Below are 19,523 nucleotides of genomic sequence, written 5' to 3'. Positions count from 1 at the left end.
TTTATCCATTCAGATCTGTGGTGTCCCTTTTTTCCATTGGAGGGCCAAAAATGAAACATAATGGTGGGCAAAGGGCCAAAGGCAAATACTCATTGTACAAGTTGGACGAATACAAAACATACAAAAAACACAAAAACACATACATAGGCTAAAAAGCGTCATGGCAAGTAATGGCACTCACCTGAAGCAATGGCACCATTCTGTCAAAATCCATTTTTAACAGTATTAGATAGGAACTATTTTCTTTCTACTGAACCACACCTGCCAACTGAATCACCTCGCAGAAGGGAGTGTGCATCTTCTCATGTACAAGAGTCTTGTGCTTGTGACACTGCAGGATGTCTTCACTGATGGCGTCCTCCTCAGCTGAGCTGTAACCTCTCCTCCGTGAGTAGATGCACGCTTTGTCCTGCGCAGTGATTTGGTTAGTGGATGGTAGAAATGAAAAAAATCCCACATGAACCTGCTCACGACAAGATCAGGGTTTATTGTGGATTATCACATCAAAACAATCTAGATCAATAAATAGCACTACGGTCCAGAGGAAAAATGTATAGTCTTGATTTTTTTGGTGAAATGTTTCATTAAGTAATAATAAACAAAAATCTAACTCAAAGGTTTTTGGGGTTATTGTGTTTGATTCAGACTTTTCTTGAGACTTGGGTTTTTGGCATATTTTGTGTAATATCTTTCCCACACAAAATTAATAATGTAGAGTTGTGAATATAAGATTAATATGAAAAGATAGACGGATACTTGACCTTGAAGACAAAGAAAAAAAGCACATCACACTGACCAAATCTTTGTTCAAGAAAGCCATCCTTGAATTAGAAACCAGTAACCAAAAAGCAAGACAAAAAGTTTGATTAGTTGTAACAGTACTTTGTGTGGGACTGTGTCTCCCACCAGTCCATGTTTTCATGTTTTTTTAATCTACAAAGATCAAGTTTCAAGTCAATGATATTTTGATTCTGTTTCTTTTCATAAACTGTCGATGCCCTACCCATGGGGCTTTTGAATGAAGCGGGGGGCCTACTGGGTAAATTGCTTCTCGGCCCACATCCATGACCCACTCCATGGTAACCGGTCAATCTACATGTCAGACCGCGGCGCAGACCTACAACAGTCAAACTGACAGAGACGTTGGGGTCTCCACGCTCGGCTCCGTGGGGGGAAAAACTGGCAGGGGGAGGAACTGCGGAGGTGATATTTTGCATACAAACTGGACAACAGGCCCCCTGGCTGCTTCCATTCTCTGTACTTTAGCTTCAGGCACCCAGGGAGTGGCTCCAAAACCCCTTTCATGTGCTGTTATCCCTCCAAAGCCTGTGGAATTTTGTTGTCAAACCCAAGACGTTTCCCGCACTTTGTTTTTAAGACGAGATTCAGACATGTAGGTCAGAAAGGAAAGCAAAAATGACACAAGTAAATGTACTAATAACATTAGATTAATGTGTAAAGGCAGATGTGAAAAGTTGATATATGTAGATGTGTGAGGAGAGGATATTAAGGTTGTTATGTAAACCTATCAAAATAACCCACTAGAGTTAAGACCAGTTAATGACATAAATGTCTTTACACTTAAGAATAATCTCATTATGTTATAATAATAACAGTAAAATTATTTTTGAAAATATTCTTCCAAAGTTGCCATAAAGAAAATCTAAAACATGTTGTGGTTTATTAAAATGCATCTGGCATGCTAACTTGATTAAAGAAAAATTCTCACACGACATGTAAAAAAAAACAACCTCTCAATTAGACGGCAGAGACGACATGGAAAACAAAGACAAAACATTTGATTAGTGTTTATGATGTTTTGTAACAAACAGGAAGAGGAGGACATAAACCGTATCAAACCGAAGGACAGAGAGATGATGATCTGTATTTTCACAATTCTTTCCAAGAAACCTGCAGTGATGAAAAGATCATTTCCTAGACTGGGGAGGTTTCTTTGTTTACTTAGAGTATTCAAAAGATGGAGACGGTCGTGTGACGTGTTTGAGGCGGTCACAACTGTAGAGACTACATTAAAATGTAAAGGGACAGATTGTCACAGAGAACCGTTCTAAAACGTTCTCCTACTCTGCAACTGAGATACAAAAACAGATGCACAGAAACAGGGTAACAGATTAAAAGGCACGTAACTTTAAGACAGGAAGTTGTAATGAGAAATGTGTGGCCTCAAATTAACTTAAAGGGACAGTTCACCCAAAAACCAAAAATACATATTTTTCCTCTAGCCTGTAGCGCTACTTATCACTCTGGACTGTTTTGACACGAGTTGTCGACTTGTGGAGATATCGGCTGTAGAGACGTCTGCCAAGGTTTACCGCAGTGTAGTGCAAATTTAAAGATGTTTTCTTGAACAATAGTTTACAGTGGAGCAGCTCGGTTGAAAAGACAGCATTCCAAGACTGCATATTATCAGATTCTTTATAAAACTCTACTGTAGTTGTTGACTTTTTTAGAAAACTGTGCTGAATAAATGACTGTAATGATGAAGTAATATTTTCACATCTCCAGTCAGCTTTTAGCACTGACTTATTGCTAGAGCCCCAAGAAATTTGGTTTGACTTTTCTTAATTCTGCAATTCCAGCCATGATTATTCTATCACAGAAACTACAGGGCCCTACCTTAAATGCTGCCATCAGCCTGTCGCTGGCCCACGTCAGGCCCCGTTAAAACAGATGCTTGGCCGCCAACCCCCCCTTAAAAGATACTTGCTACCAGGACTAACAACTCTGCTGGAGGAAACCCTGCCTGCCTTATCATGAATACAGTGGAACTAGATAGCCCTTGGATTCTGGTACCCAAAGTAAAAGTATATTACACAAAAAACATTTAAAATTTAAGCAAACAGATTTTTAGAAAATTAGAATATAAAAAGAACATGGTTTGCAGATAATGAACATTAATTTCCTCGGTAAAAGGAGACTCGGATGGCTGCTGCAATACACAACAAAGAGTCAACAAGACATGGAAATGATTATTTTATTTAACATTTTAAAAGAAAATTTACAGTTCAAAACAGAAAGTATTTCAACATGCTAAATATCTTCACTTGAAATCCATTTTCTTTTCAAGCTGGGAATGAAGTGCAGCCTGTGATTGAGGAAACAAAATGGTATTAAAATAAGATGTGAGCAACTTCATCTCAACCATCACTGAATGAACTATTAAGATACTCAGTTGCATCTGCAGGTTTACCACTGCGGTCCGACCATCTGTAACGTTACACTAATTGCATATATCTGTGTATCAAGATGAAGAGTCCCCCTCAGGAGTAATATTTCACGAGCTTTTACTCAGTCATGTCTGGCAGGAAAACAGACAAAATGTTTTTCGGCCATCCAGCTTTCATCAGTGTGTGCAAACACTTGCAGACATGACTGAGTATAAGCTCGTTAAAAGATATTACTCCTGAGTGAGACTGTCTGGTTTTTTATACATGATTATTAAAATACTCACCAGTTCTCTTTTTGCTTCTTCTATTTTCACTTGAGCAAGTGATGGGCTCTGTTCGGGTTTAGGGGATAAAAAACAAAACAAAAGTTGTGTCCAAGTATCTAGACATGATTCACTAATTTCTGTCAAGCTGGTTTAATTATGCCAAGTCATCGTGCAAATATTTAGGATAATTTGAAACCATTTTTAGTTGTTGGACTGTTATGAGACAAACTGAGAACAGACGTACTGGGCTTAAGTCCATGTAAGGCTCCAGTTTCTTTTTCAGGGGGATGATTTCTTGTTTCAGCACAGTGACTTCCTACAGAGAGAAAAATAAGAGGACACATTTCAAAGCCTCAAAGCAGGAAGTGTTGCATTTTCATTACCCATGGTGCTTGACTGCTGAGATTACCTCAGAAAGCTGCACAATAGCCTGGTGGGTGATGGACTTGTCCATGTTCCTGGATACAAGCTGAGCCTGCAGGATTGATAGAAGAGATTCAAACAGTCGCCAAACCTCCGTGACAGACAATAATATGAAGGGCGTTAGCTGTTTGACGTGTCCATGGCATCGACCAGAGGCAGGAACATGATGCCCACATTGTACCCAGGTCAAACTAGTCTGTCTTCAAAAATAAATCAGGTAACTCCGTCACATGCAGGGACCTCATCTGCTGTTTTTGAGGGAGAACTTTCTGTACATTTGGTCTTTTGTTCCATGGCATATAAACTTATATATTAGCTATCACACGTCATTGATTTTTAGCACCCTGAAGTTTGTCTTCTTTCCCATTGTTAGATACTAGCAGGATTTTCTAGATGATGATCCTCATCCTCTCCATCTTTCACCCATCTAACAATCACAACAGGACATTGGTCCTTTGATTATTTTGGGCTTGTGTTGATTTTCTCTTACTGGTGGTTAAGGACGCAAATAATTTATGCCTTTTCGGTCTGCATAACAAGCTGTGATTAGTACAATTTAGCTTAATTTTCTCACCCAGAACAAACCTCCCACTAAGACATGAATATTTGAAAGGACACAGGGCAAAATGTAAAAGAGCACTCTTAAAGGTTAAGTGTGTAACATTTAAAATGATCTATTCAGAATAATATTCATAAGTTTGTTTTCATAAGTGTATAATCACCTGAAAAGAACAATTGTTGTGTTTTTGTTAACTTAGAATGAGCTGTTTATATCTACATAGACTATGGGTCCTCTCCCATGCAGTGTGCCATGGCTCGGCAATAGCCCAGAATGGAGAAACTACACGCTGGCTCTAGATACAGACTTTGTATTTTTCACAGCCGACATATTTTTGTCCACCCACTTGGCAGGCGAGTTGGTTGAAATCTGCTATTTCACCACTAGATGCCACTAAATCCTACACACTGGTTCTTCACTGTAAATATCTTGGCATTTTTCACGCCTTATCTTTTGCAATAGGAGTATATCATAACATCTATCAACTTAAAGCTGGAGTGGGGAATTCAAAACAAACATAGTTAATTGTTGAGTCACATTTCCCAGGTTGTTTTGGTTTGGAAGCTCTGTCTGAGCCACCTGCGTTAAAGACATTTTTACATATTATCTGTCTCATGTACCTCTGTCAGGATATAGTGACGGTTTCAGCAAATGTAACAAAAAAGTTCTCTTTGTAAGTTACCTTTTAGTTAACTTTTAGTGCACAACTTAACTTGCAGTATACAGCCATTACAAAAACAGGTATGTAACACCGCAACACACCTCTGCCCTCTCCCGTCTGTTGGCGAGCTCTTTTGCCTTTGCCGTCACAAAATCCATGTGCAGCAGTCTCTCCTCTGCTTTAGCGTTCTCCACCGCTTGAGATTTGACAGTTTTACCGACATCCCTGAAGACAAATAAAAACACTGATTACAGATGAAGTACATCATGTATGTGATTGGATTTTGGGATGCATCTCCACACAGAATGTGACAGCCAGGACTGTGGATTTGTTTTTTACTATAACAATGGGTACAAAGCAATAGTAATATCAGCATGACAAAGTCATCCTCTGTATCTATTCTCTTACTCTTGTAAGTTGCTCCGCAGCACCAGAGTAGCACTGAGCCTCTTTCTGAGGGCCCGGAGCTCCCTCTCAAGTCTCCTGTTTGACTTCTCTGCATCCAGAAGTTCATTGGTGAGGTTGTTCACTGCAGGCATGAAGCTAGACAAGACAGACAAACACGGATCAGTCTGGGATCTCTCAGACTGTTTGCCATTACCAACGGACGCAGATCAAAATGCATCTGGACGCAGCTGGACAGACCTACAACCAATCAGAGCACCAAAATGTGTGATCTAGGACTGAGCGACACATGCGACTTGGCTTGGTTTTTTCCGGTTTCAATCCGGTAAAAACAATGGCCTGGTAACAAACTGTCTCAAATTACAGCTAAATGGTACACTGAAACATGTTTCTGAACATATCTGACATGAGAAATAGATATTTTAGTGACGTGATCAGACAGATATATCAGTCTGCTGACACTACAGACATCAGTCTATTAAAGCTAAATAAGCTGACATCTGTAGTGGCACATATGTTGTCTAATATGTGCATACATGAAAACTTTTTTAACAGAACACACTGCAGATTGTTTTTATTTGTTAGCCTTATAGGAAACTTTGGCCAGACCAGCTGTTTTATTTTTTCCTACTTCAGGTTTAATTTATACATATATTTTGTTTAAAAGTTTAAAAGTAAAGGTTCACTATCAGGAGGGCAGCCAGAGGAAATGAAACATGAGCTTGTAGGTTTGTCTGGTTCCCAGGCTACATGAAAACTACTGACAAGACTTCAACAGTGCATCGACAGTGTACCTGCCCAGTGACGTGTCTCTGACTCCAAGGACCATGGCATTGTCCACTAAAGCAGACAAGTAGTCAGAGGCCGGTTTTGACAAGCTTGCAGAGGACAGGCCAACACCTTGTAGAAGAACATCCTGGAGATGAGCACCTAGACGGGGCAAACACAGTTTAGTATTAGAAAAAGAAGAAGAAGAAGAGACAAGTGATCCAATAATCATACAGGTGTCTTGTAAAATGTACATTATAAGCAATAGATTTAAGTTTTTCTGTATAATGAAGTAATATTAATTACATTTTGGAACCAGCTAAACTGCAGCCTGATCAGTTGTGTATCTTGCCCCGCTGGACTTTCATTACAGCCATGTAACTTTGTTTTCAGCAATTACTTTAGTGAGCACAATGTTATAATAAATGATAGAAATCATGGCTCAAATTAGGGCTGAGCAGTATATTGATGTTACATCAATACTGTGATATGGACATCATCTTATATTTTGGATATCCTTATATTGTGATATGGCCTAAGTATTGTCTTTTCCTGTTTGTTAAAGGCAGCATTACAGTAAAGTTTAAATCAGGGCTTAAAACATTACTGTTTACTGCAGCTGTAGATACCTAACTTTTTGTTAAGATAATCTGTAGCTATTGTTTTTATATTTGTTTGCTTTCACTATTGTTTTTATGTTTTTTAATTGCAATTTCTATATGTTTTAACTATTGGCTTGCTTTAAGCTTTTGTTTTTATGATCTAAAATGCAACTTTAATATTCTTTTAACATTTTATTTTAATGTCTCCCTATCCTCTTGTAAAGCACATTGGATTGCCTTGTGCCTGAGTGGTGCTATATAAATAATCCTGCCTTACCATACTAGCTGTTCTATTATTTGCCTTTACCCACCTATATTCACTTCACTGATGATTACTTATCAAAAATCTCATCATGTTAACACTTTTTATGGCACCCTACAATATTATCTCAATATTAATATGGGGAAATTTGGTAAAAAAAAAAACAAAAAAAAAAAAAAATTGTGATATTTGGTTTTGTCCATATTGCCCAGCCCTACAGTTGGGTGGTTTAATCTACAGCAATGCATTATATTTTATGAGATCATCTTATGCTTGCTGTATGGTTGAGAATTTACAGTATATTATTTAGAGATAGATAGCTGTATTCAGTGTGTGAGTTGCTCACCCTCAGCCTGGTACTCTGCAGCTTTCTGTTTGAGGTCCTCTATGAGCAGAGCTGTGTCACTGCAGCGGGCCTCGCTGGACTGAGCCAGCTGGTACAGGATGTCCACTGTCCTGGTGTTCACCTCAAACTGTGGCACCGGCTGATCCCCGAACACTGAGCTGAGCCAGCTGTTCACCTGAGGGGAGACACGTGAAACCCGATCATAAACAAAAGACAACGGCAGTCATCGCATTGAACTTATAAAGTCACTTATAAGGCTACACGTCGGACATTACCTTCTTGATCTTGTCACACATGGCGAATAAAAAGGCAGCCGAAACCACGACAACCAGCCTCTTAAAACATTTAGGCGATCCAGGAGCCCATGAGAAAAACTACAACACTTTTCTTCTTCTGGTTTCGCGCTCCTCAAATCATTCCAATAACTTCCTGGTTACCAACCAATGAGAAGACGAAGCCAAGTCCAAGCTTTTGGTAACAGCAGACATTTACATTTTTAAATAAAATCAAAAAGGACGAAAACTGATGAAGGATAGCAAAACATGGGATTAATTACATAAATATAAAATAATAAAACTCAAAGTTTATGCGGTTCACGTTTCCTCTCGACTTCCAAAGAGGTTAGATCAAGATAGTTCCCGTCGCTTCCCCTGAGCTACAACCACTTTCCACTCAACCGGAAAAGCTTATAGTAGGAATTCTGCCACACTCATGAGAAACTTGTAGAATAATGGCTAAACGGATAAATGAATGAATGTATGTATAATCAGTGGGGATTTCATGTTTAGAGGAATATTTTTGCACAGTGCCTTAGCCATCATCGGCAAAATAAAAAAAATGTCTCAGGATTCATGGCTCACTGGTCTAAAAACAGAAAAGAGAAGAAAGAAGGAGAGAAAATAGGGAAAATAGAAACACCATAACTATTAACAGCTAAATAACAAAAAGATATACAAATCAAAATTCAATAAATCAGTGGACTTCTTAGTGATTCCTCAGGTCACTTGAGTAAAATCAATAAAGTCGATTACACAGATTTGCTATTTCATCACGTAGCCTAGATTAATTATAGTATTAATATTATTAATAAGGGTTGCAAAATGAAAGCTGTAGTCCTTTCATGCCACACACATAATGAAATAGTGAAATAGAATAGAATGGCCTAAAATATAAAATGAATTAAATTAAACTACAGGTATTAATTCTGTAGTGCTTTTTTTATTATAGATGTACAATAGGTAATATTACATTATTTTACTGATTATTACATGTAATATTTTTTATATATAATAATTAAAAAAACATATATATAATCTTTATGTAAATAAATAATATGTAAATATATACATTCTAATATATTTCATAAATATCCATGTTTATAATTACTTATATGAGAATATGTGTGTAAATGAAAATATCTATGGTCACATAAAGATGGGATTGGCTTTTTACAAGCAATGTGCTTTTTAACAAAAAATATAAAGGCACATATTTAATGACACATTCGCAGGCAACTTACTGGTGTTTTCCAGCGTCTAACAATATATGATAGGTAGGTTTGAAGAGTCCTTGCGACTACAATTGAAGAAAGAATCCATGAAGGCCACTAGGTCATAAATAAAACAATAAAACATCTCGAGTATAAACAAAATATGAAATTGGACGCACACAGACTCATACAGTACCATTTCTGAAAGCATTAAATTACAAAAAAGAGGGGAAATTGTCTCCTTGTCCGCTGACAGACGAAAGCGGAAGTACCAAAAGTTTACCCTCTCGTGTCGTCTGGATACTTCAGGGTCTCTACTTCTCTGTCAACCACCCGCGTAACTTCAAACCAGACTGTTGTGGAGAAGCTAGTAGAAATGGCGGCGAGAGAAAAGTCGAGGAAACATCGACAGAAAAGTGCACATACCACGTTTGAACAGTCAAGTATAGACTCCACCGCCGTCGAAGAAAAGTTGTTTGGACAAGCGGTGGAGGACGAGGACGGAGACGACGGCCCCGTGGTGTTTATCTGCGGCAAATGCAAGCTGCCTGTGGGGGATTCACTATCCTGGGATGGTAGTGAAGACGGACAAAACCAAATCAGATTGAAACGTGAGTCAGCCTGGGGCTAAGATACGAGCTTTTGTTGTTGTTATGCCCAAACTGAGGACTCAAGGTGAAGAAGGCAACTTCAAGAGATTCATCACCACTTGGTGATATTTAACGTTTGTTACTGAAAGAATGATGCATTCAAATGCAGTTGTAGAGGTTCGGGGTTTATACTTTTGAGAGTGAACTACTTTAAGAATAAAATGCTTTATTATGCTGCTGACATGTTTATGATTTTTCGGTCTCAGGGGTCACTGACAACGTCTTGATTGGAAAGGACAATCGCATGTATGAAGTGGCCAAAAGATCCCTCTGGTAAGACATACCCATACAACAAAAATACCAAAATCTCAAGTTAAAATGTATGCATTCAAAATTGTTCAGTACTTAAAATATCAAAATAAATAAAAGTAATGATTATGCTGCAGATAATATAATCTATTATATTATATAATTATTATAACTGATGCTTGATCTTGTAAGCCACTTTTTATAGTGTAATTTTGAGTGATTTTTGTATTGTTGGGTAGTTTAAGCTGCAACACTGCATTTCATGTGTAATATGATCACATATTTTACATGTGAAATCTATATCTGCAAATGTAATGGAACAAAAAGTCTCTAAATTAGTGCTGCAAAAGTCATGAATATGATTCGTGATTAGCAGGAATGATCATTTTTGCACCACAATTTTATTTTCACTAAAAAAACCCTATTAAAATCATGTTGATGTAACATTTGTTGGAGTCTTTACCAAAACAAACATATTTTCTTACATCTGGAGAACAAGATTTACAGGCCAAGACGTCTCTGCACACTACAGTACTTCATTATACTATTTTGTCACACATTTTACCTTTATCAAAAAAGAAAAAAAGTACAGCTTCTGCAATTCAGACATTGCACTCAGCCATATTGTGATTTTGATAGTATTTCAATTAATTGTGCAGCCCTAGTTACTGTAATATTAGTGAAGTGGAATAAAAAGTACAATTTCCTCTAAATTGCACCGTCCACCACTAGTCCTGACCCACCTGAGCTTCAGGTAATTGAAATGTTATTTAATTTATGACATGTGACTATTTCGAAAGACAATAAAAAGTCATACTAGCCATAACCACTATATTATATTATTAACGTTGTTGTAGTTGTCTAAACCTACCCATTCTTTATCCCATACATTTTATCAGGGTGGTAGATTGATATGAAAATACATATGTTGTTCTTTACAGCATTGACAAGTAACCTACCTGCCTTTTGTCATTTGTTGGATACTTGTTAGATTAAATCTGTCCCACAGTCTGATTTGGACTAAACCTCTCCTTTTTTTCTGTAATTTTCCCTCGGCAGTCTGATCGTGGATCTGTCCTGTCGAGGTTGCAACGCTGTGCTTGGCATGGTTTACGCATCCACACCTAAGAACCTCGATCACAAGAGGTTTACATTCTGTTTGAATGTGGCGGACATCGACAGGTATGTTTTGGGACTGGGTTATTAGTAGGAATGTTTAAGACATGTACATCAGTTAACATTTGTTTAATGTAATTTTGATCAATGTCTGAAGAAACTGTGATGATCTAACAATACTCTTTGTTGTGAATGCGCAGTTATTTCACAATATTCCAAAATATTGAAAGCATGCAGGCGCACTTTCTCTAGAATCAGCACTGTGCATGATTTGAGAAGATAATCTCCATTGACATTGTTCCCTTATTTAGTGTATGTAAGGCCTGGAAGTCATCATCAGTTCATTATTTTAGGAACAAGGATGCTTTGCCTTTGGTGTTGTCAGTTTTTTGAGGGCAAAGAAGCCAAATGTCATCAAATAAAACAGTGACCTTTAAGTCGACAGAAGTAATGAATTAAACCTAACGGTGAAAGATTTGATTTTTATTCTTATTTCTTATTCTTCTTATTACTTAAGCACGAACTCATCAATAATCATACCCGTTTATGCATAACAATGAATTTAATATTTCCAAAGTTTACCATGGCACATCAGTATCCCCCCCCCCCCCCCCCCCCCCCTTCCAGGTTGTGATTGGTCTTTTCTGCCAAACCAGAACTATCAGTCGAAGTGGTATTGAGAATTTTGAAGAGATGTTCATGGGCCGATGTATAATCCGAGTAGACAGACAACCTATTTCTCTCACTCTTGTTTTGTATAATGGGCTGACCAAGCGGCTCACAGAGCGACTGCCCAATGGGATTTCTCCTGTTGCTCTCGATGGCCACTCCAACTTTGGTTTCTTGTCTTATTCATTTGCTAATTTATCAAATTGTCTGATCTTACCTGAGCTCTGCCAACCTTCTCTTCTCAGCAGTTCAATCAGGCACAGCTTTGCAGCTTTGCCACATCAGGATGAGCTTAATTAAGTCTCCTGGTTTGTTGGCGCTAGTTTTGTGTCAAACTATTGTTATAAATAGCCCAGTTTTCAAGTGGTTCACAGCAGGCTTTAAGTTTAACCCACCACAGCTTATGTGAGCAGTGTGATGTAGGCCAGTGAATTCAGAGAATGAACAAAAGACACTGGTGTCTAAAAGCTCTAGTAACACAAAACGGGTAAAAAAAAAAAAACTGCAAGACCATCTGGGGCAGTGCGAGTAGGGATTCAAGGCCGCTGTGGCCGCATGGTGTATAATTTTTTGATGGGCATAAGGCCAAACTGAGGGGGCACAGAGGTTATCGTCCGTCTCTCCTGCCCTGCAGAATGATTGTCATATCTACACACATATTGTGTAGCTATACATTAAGTACATTTACAGCTGGAATATACACAAACTAAAGGCACAAGGAATTAAAAGCTAAACTCCAAGCTGCTTAAATAAACTGAAAATAAGATTAGATTTATTGTGAATTGTGTTTTTAAAATTGAAAACATTTATTTTTCTGGTTGGGATATTGCATTGAATTTAATCAGTTGTACAGGTGTTAATGCTATATATGAGGATATGCACCTGCATTTAGCACCTTGATAATACACTGTGAATCCTCTCCAGCTATGTGCTTGGCTCTGCAAGCCAGATGTTGGCAGCAGAGGGCCCCAAAGAGCAGCCAGTCACGCTGGAGTACAGAGGCATTGTTGAACAACAACTGACAGAGGTAATTTATTGCTGCTGCTTTTCTTTGTCTCTTTTCTCTGATATTTTATTGCTGTAATCTAAAATATTTCACCCACTGAGCAGCACGTCTTCTCTAAAACATATTTCAGTCTGTAACTATGACTTTTTTTCCCCAAACAAAGGTAAAGTTTAGACTTTAAAATTGTATTGCTGATGTATAAATAATGAAAAACTACAGATCTGACCTGCACATTTCCAGTTATGGTATGTCTCACAGTTGCATGTGTTGAGTTGTGTTCCTGACAGTGCTCTCATGTTGCTTTAGAGCAGCTTTCTCTCTCATTGATTACCAATGCACAGGTTGTACTCACGATGACATCAGCTTAGTTCTGGGAAGTCCTCTGGTGTGACGGCCAGACGTTTATATCAGACATTACCTCATCTCTGAATGTCACCCGCTGGAAATAGATTTATTTTCCAGACCATTTTAAATTATTGAAATAAAGAGGTATATTTTCAAGTTTCAATTTTACCATTTAAATCAATTACTTTTGACATTTTTCAACTTTGAATTTCCTTCCTGTTTGTCGCATTAGTGCTATTATTATGAATAAAATGTAACTTAGATATTTCACAGGAATAGTGTAGTGATTCACAAAGTTATTCATAAATCATCCTTTGTTTAAATAATATCCATAAAGCCCCAGATTGGCCAGTAGGTGGTGGTAGTGTGCAGCAGTACCTGCCAGCCCTCCCACACTCTTGCACCGAGGACAATAGCTGTGATAGAGAGCATGTTGAGGAATCTTTGTTGGAGGAAAAACATGTTTTGAGCATGACAGGTCTTTGTCACTATAGCTTGATGTATGTATGTCACTTTGTTTTTTCTTGGCAATCAAACTAGAATGTCTTACACGTGACAACTGATTCATTGTTATGTTGAGATCTTATCTGTACAACAACAGTCTTTATTAAAAATGGTTATAATGTTAATTAGACGAGGGGAAAAAAAACTGCACGTGATGAACAGAGAGACCTTATGGAGAGTTCACTCCGTGTCTGTATATCGTTAACGCCCATTATCATGCCTTTATTTTGCCTGACTTGGGTAGTTTCCAAGGAACAGACGGATAATTATCTATCTGGAACTTGCTTAAACATATTTTAAAGTCAATCAACTGTTTGAGCATGTGCTGCTGCTGTATTAATGTTACTACAGCAGGTTGCTGACACAGGGGTGAACGGGGACACTGTGTAATGAAATCAACAGGCTTACATGTACCTCATATCACCTTTTGTTAGTAAATAGGTTGCCTTAAATCCATGTCGGCATTGACTGTGTTTAGTCCCTATGTGAGTAAGTTGGAGATTAATCTGTCTGCAGCTGCACACTGATTGTATTAATTTTAGCTGGTTGTATAGCAACCATTCATCATTAGTTATTGTAACCAGATTACAGGTCAAGAATTAAAGTGAGTGCTTTCTTTTATCATGTCTGCCATCATAAATCATTAAGTGTCTACTTTGACACTTGAACTTTGCCAGATTTACATTTTTGCAGCAAAACAGCCTAACAGCTTTTCTGTTGACAACTCATGATTGTATTGAAACAGTACTTTCAGTATTATTTCTGAAATATTTTAAAGAAGTATCAGCAAGTACTGAAAGATGTTAACTTTGATAGTTAATTGTTTTGCCAATTTTAAACTATAATTTAGTTAGACAATGTTTTTGCAGTGCTCTGCATTCCAAAAGGCTGGGATGTTGTGTAAAATGTAAACAAAAACCGAAACCAGTGATTTACAAATCCTTTTCGGCTGCATTGAATACAGTACAAAGTCAAGATATTTTTTGTTCTCATGCACTCATTCTGAATTGAATGCCTGCAACACATTTCAAAAAGGTTGGGAAAGGAGCAACAAAAGACTGGGAAAGTTGAGGAGCGTTCAAAAAACACATTTTTGGAACATTCAGAAGGTAAACAGATGAACTGGGAAAAGGTGAGAGTGTCATGATTGGATATGAAAGGGGGCATCCTTGAAAGGATCAGTCCTTCACAAGCAAGGATGGGGTGAGGTTCCCCACTTTATAAAAAAAAACTGCAAGGGAAAAGAGTCCATCGCTTTAAGAACGAAAACAAAACAAAAAATTGCAAGGAATTTCACCATCTTAAACACATGAGGGCATCAAAAACATCAGAGAATTCTCTGCATGTACGGGGCAAAGCTGAAAACTAACATTGAATGCCTGTGACCTTTGATCCCTCAGGTAGCACAACATTAAAAACCTGCATGATTGTATTAAAGATTTTATTAAATGGGCTCAAGAACATTTTAGACAACAGTTGCTGGTAAACACAGCTGGTGTCTGCAAAAGTAAGTTAAAACTACCATGCAAAGAAAATGCCATATATCATTAACATCCAGACATGCTGCACACTTCTCTGGGCCCGTGCTCATCTGAGATGAACTGATGCAAAGTGGAAAAGTGTGCTGTGGCCTGATGAGTCCTCATTTCAGATTGCCTCTGGAGCTCATGGAAGTTGTGCCCTCTGGGCTAAGAACCTTTCAGATTATTTCCAGCGCAAAGTTCAAAAGCCAGTATCTGTAATGGTATGAGGGTGTGTTAGTGCCTGTGGCATCAAGGGTAACACATCTGCGAAGGCACCATTAATGCTGAAAGACAGGGTTTGGAGCAACATGTGCTGTCATCCAGATTCCTCTTTCAGAGATGTCGCTGCTTATTTCAGCAAGACAATGCCAAGACACAATTCTGCACATGTTAAAACAGCGTGGCTTCATAGTAAAAGAGTTTAAGAGACTGACCTTCCTGCTGTCCACACGTGTTTCCCACTGAAAATATGTGGCGCATTATGAAGCAAAAAAATACACCCGGGACAAACCAAGACCCCTGACTTCTGAGCCCTTGAAGTCATACATCAAACAACTTCAACAATTAGTGTCAATGAGTGTTATAAAGGAAATAGTGTGTAACACAGTGGTAAACATGTCCCAACATTTCTGAAATGTTTTGTAGGCATCAAATTCAGAATTAGTTTTTATTTACAAAAAACAAAGTTGATCAGTTTGACCACTAAATATCTTCTCTTTGTAGTCAAGCCAAATCAAATTTTATTTATGCAGCCCAATATCAGAAATCACAATTTGCTTCAGAGGACTTTACAATCTGTACAATGTGTGACACCCCTGTACTGCATTCTATTGTATATAGGTTGAAAAATGGTCACAAATCATTGCATTGTTTGTCCCAACTTCTTTGATCTAGGGGTTTGTAGTATTTAAAATTTCAGAAGTTCAGCTTTTTTGAATGCTAAAATGATTACCACTACCAATTACCTGATCAAAAAATTAATCAACAGTTTTGGTAATTGACCCCTCCTAGGCCCCACCCCTTTTTGTGGAACCTCAGCTAACTTTCTCCTTTCCTGTTTCCTGTACTTAGATATGCTATGTGCTAAGCTTCAAAAGAAACCAAATTTTGAAATTTTGAATTTTTTGAGAGGTTGAAAGAGAGAAGCAGTTTCTGGCCTTTTTTATGAAAAAAATACTAAACAATTAATTAATTATCAAAATAAATGAATAATGCAATTCTTTTTTACCACTTGCCTGGTCGTGCTGAGTTGCCAAATTTACTTGCCTGACATGGCATATAACCTGCAGTGGGCGATCCTTATTATTAAGCCCAGCAGTCAGTCCAATGAGAATTGATCATTTAGTGCATCTGCCAAAAAGTTTTCAAGATTCTGGATTTGTTTCCTGAATATACAATTGATTGAATATGCACAGTGGGGTTTCATTATTGCCCCGGCGTGTGAGTTCCCATTGGGCCCATAGACTTTACGTTGCGCAGATGTCACAGAAATTAAAATCACTTTTCTTGGCTCGAGGAAAGTTTTACATATATAAAACCTCCATGGATCAAAAATTCATAATGGAAAGAATCATATCTGACCTTGTTTGTCGTTGGAGGTGTCCTGTCAACAGTTTTACAGATGTCTCTTTTACAATGGTGGCTTATAGGGAAAATACTTTCTGGGCTGCAGGGGAATTTTTCGCTGCAGTTCTGCAAGTGGCCATTGGGAAAACCTGGAGGCAAGGCTGAGCGAAAATGCCCTGCCTAGGTTTATATATCGCCTCTAATCTACATCAATCGTACATTAGCTAGATACATCTGATAGCCTATGTTAACAAAACATTTTGTTAACATTAGCTAACTTAAGATGTGACTATATATGTGACTTTCAGAGATCCTCAAGCAACATCTTTTAGCCCCTAACATATTTGAGTACAGGGAACCGGAAAGGAGATAGTTGGCCGAGGTTTCACTGGGTACCAAGTTGCTCAACGGTTATAGTTGCACAGAAAAAGGGGCAGGACATATGAGGGGTCAGTTGTTTCAGTCATTTAGTAAATGTGAATTCAATTTCTTTTAGATTGTGGGTCAGAGAACACAAAAACTTGCACAGTTATCACTGCAACTGGACGTAGTATACAGAAGGCAGCCATGATGTGTACAGTTGTGTATGTGAACGCATATTTAAAAGTAGGTATACCTTCCAAAAATATAGACTAATTGAATTTGAAATGGGTTGAAAATAATTATATTAGCAGCCCGGCTTCCCATGTCTTAAAGTCAGGTATCAAAGAAATTGTAAAATACTTTGCAATACTTACAATTCAGGTATCATTAAGAGAATTAAAAACAACATCCAGCCCCTGAGGTTGTCAAAAGTATTGATACTTTGATACTTTTTCAATGCCACATGTTTAAAACAATACCATATTTGTTAATTGTAGTATTGAAAGTATCAAAGTTATTTAAAAAAAAAACAGGATTGAAGTGCTCATTCACGACATCAGTTCAGTCTTTGCTGCCTGAAATTTAGCTTGCAGCAAAACCAGACAGTTTTCAGTGACTTTTTCCTGCACCAACACTTTGTGCAGGTTGTTGATTTAAAATATTTTTTTTGTGTGCCTGGGACATGTGGTATTGAAAGAGGTATTGAGTATTGCCCTTCTTATACTAGTGTTGTAATGAAGTTAAATTCTGGTATCGTGACTGCTCGACCAGCCCTGCACTCAAGAGTTCTTTGTCCTCGGCTATACTGTGTCTGATGCAGGTGCTCGTCACCCTTGCCGCCATACTTAATGTATTCTGTCTGTCTGTCTGTATGTCTGACTGGTAGACACTAGACACTTGTTTGGGTGCTTCATCTTGTACACTCACTGACCTGTCTCCTCCACCCCTCCCCGCTCTCTCTCCACCCCCCCATACCCATCCATCCCTGACCACTTCCCCTCTGGGTTTCGTCATTCTCCCTCGCTTTCCCCCCTTTTTCCAATTATCTTTACTCCTCCCTGCTTTCCTCCTCACTGCTTCCTGCTGCTCCCTTCATTTCCCACCTGTCCATTCCTCCCCCCCGCTTTTGTTTCTTCCCTGTTCTCACTCCTTCCTATCCACCCTCTCCATCCTTACTCTTTACTCATTTTTCTTGCCCTGCACTTTTTCAAAAAAACCTTTCGCCATCCTGACCCCATGATCCTCTCCAGATGAAAATGCTGGTCATGTCCATGGCACACGCGCTGGAGGAGATCGAAGCCGGCCTTCAGGACGGATGTGATGAGGCATGACAGTGATGGACGTCAACTTGTCTGAGTGCACGCTTTGTCAAGGTGTTGAGCGCAAGGATTTAATATCCCTGCCTTTACATTAATACTTCCTCGTCTAAGTTTCATCTCGACCACATTCCCTCAGTAACAGGTTTTGTCCTAGCCTCACCTTGTGTGTGCAGAAACCTACACACACTCACAGCTTCCACTCTGCTTTGTCCTGATTACCGATGGCGAAACAAAGACTGCCTGCACTTGTAATCAATCACGTTGTCAGCTCGGCTCCTGTGGCTCATGGCACCATCTTTTCTGTGTGCCTCGGTGCAGAGTGAACGTACGGCATGAGCAGAATGTTTATTTGTGCGGGATTTCATCAGGCAGGCTGCACACTCAGCACAATGCCATATTGATCTGGCCACTCGAGGCCACACACACTTTTTCTTTGTTCTCCTCCTCCAGCCTGGAGCCTTGAAGGGTTGCTGGAGATGCTTTTCATTGCTTTATTGTGGCCAGAAGTGAACAACATCTGCAGAATTTGCATTGAAACATGGTTTTTACCATTAGCTGCAACAATTAATTGATTGTTAAGTTAATTGCCAACTATTTAGAAATTCTTTCAGAAAAAAATGTCCAAATTCTACAAATTCAGCTTCTCACGTGAATATTTTCTGGTTTCTTTATTCCTCTATGACAGTTTCCTGAATATCTTTGAGTTTTGGACAAAACAAAACGTTTGAGGATGCCACCTCAGTCTTTGGGAAACCTTTTTCACCATATTATGGACCAAACAGCTAATTGATTAATAGAGAAAATGACCAACAGATAAACTGATAATGAAAGTAATCGTTTATTGCAACCCTGCATCTCACTTTGGCACATTATTGGATAATTTTTCGCCAAAGAATTATCTAAAGACTGTTATGTTAAAGGCTGTAACAACAAACAATTATTTTATTAGTTGATTAATCTGTCAGTCATTTTTTTTGATTAATCAGTTTAGTTATTTGGTCTATAAAATGTCATAAAATGGTAAAATGTTGGTCACTGTTTCACAAAGCCCAAGATGACGTTCTCAAATGTCTTGTTTTGGCCAAACATCACAAAGATATTCAGTTTACTGTCAAGAATGAAACCAGAAAATATTCACCTGTAAGAAGCTGCAGTCAAAATTCTTTTTTTTTTTTAAATTACTCAAATCAGTAACTGGATTATCAGAATAATTGGCAATTGATTGAATGGTTGACAGCTAATCA

The 19,523-nt window shown here is 38.3% G+C and overlaps 2 protein-coding genes across 3 annotated transcripts; one reads left to right on the top strand and one right to left on the bottom strand.

Moving 5' to 3' along the window:
- Window positions 1-2,981: 2,981 nt before the first annotated feature.
- Window positions 2,982-8,062, bottom strand: haus1 (HAUS augmin-like complex, subunit 1). Its single transcript, XM_084730311.1, has 9 exons — window positions 7,756-8,062; window positions 7,481-7,655; window positions 6,297-6,432; window positions 5,506-5,640; window positions 5,199-5,322; window positions 3,864-3,929; window positions 3,699-3,770; window positions 3,473-3,520; window positions 2,982-3,106 (listed from the first exon to the last, which is right to left on the bottom strand). The coding sequence occupies exons 1-9, from the start codon at window positions 7,774-7,776 to the stop codon at window positions 3,062-3,064; spliced, it is 822 nt and encodes a 273-aa protein (XP_084586437.1). The 5' UTR covers window positions 7,777-8,062; the 3' UTR covers window positions 2,982-3,061.
- Window positions 8,063-9,243: 1,181 nt separating this feature from the next.
- mis18a (MIS18 kinetochore protein A) lies at window positions 9,244-18,833 on the top strand. 2 transcript variants are annotated; one of them, XM_084731295.1, is made up of 5 exons: window positions 9,244-9,580; window positions 9,826-9,892; window positions 10,928-11,050; window positions 12,578-12,680; window positions 13,001-13,208. In XM_084731295.1, exons 1-5 carry the CDS (start codon window positions 9,346-9,348, stop codon window positions 13,025-13,027), a joined length of 555 nt encoding a protein of 184 aa, XP_084587421.1. In that variant the 5' UTR covers window positions 9,244-9,345; the 3' UTR covers window positions 13,028-13,208. The 2 variants fall into 2 exon arrangements, with proteins under 2 accessions (XP_084587421.1, XP_084587422.1); XM_084731296.1 differs by lacking the exon at window positions 13,001-13,208 and adding an exon at window positions 18,211-18,833 and having other exon boundaries at window positions 9,251-9,580.
- Window positions 18,834-19,523: the final 690 nt, after the last annotated feature.

This window comes from Lutjanus erythropterus, chromosome 11 (genome assembly GCF_056507025.1).
Source record: "Lutjanus erythropterus isolate fLutEry1 chromosome 11, fLutEry1.hap2, whole genome shotgun sequence".
NCBI classification, from domain to species: Eukaryota; Metazoa; Chordata; class Actinopteri; order Lutjaniformes; family Lutjanidae; genus Lutjanus; species Lutjanus erythropterus.
Note: the sequence above shows the minus strand (reverse complement) of the source record. Positions and strands in the feature narration are given on the sequence as shown.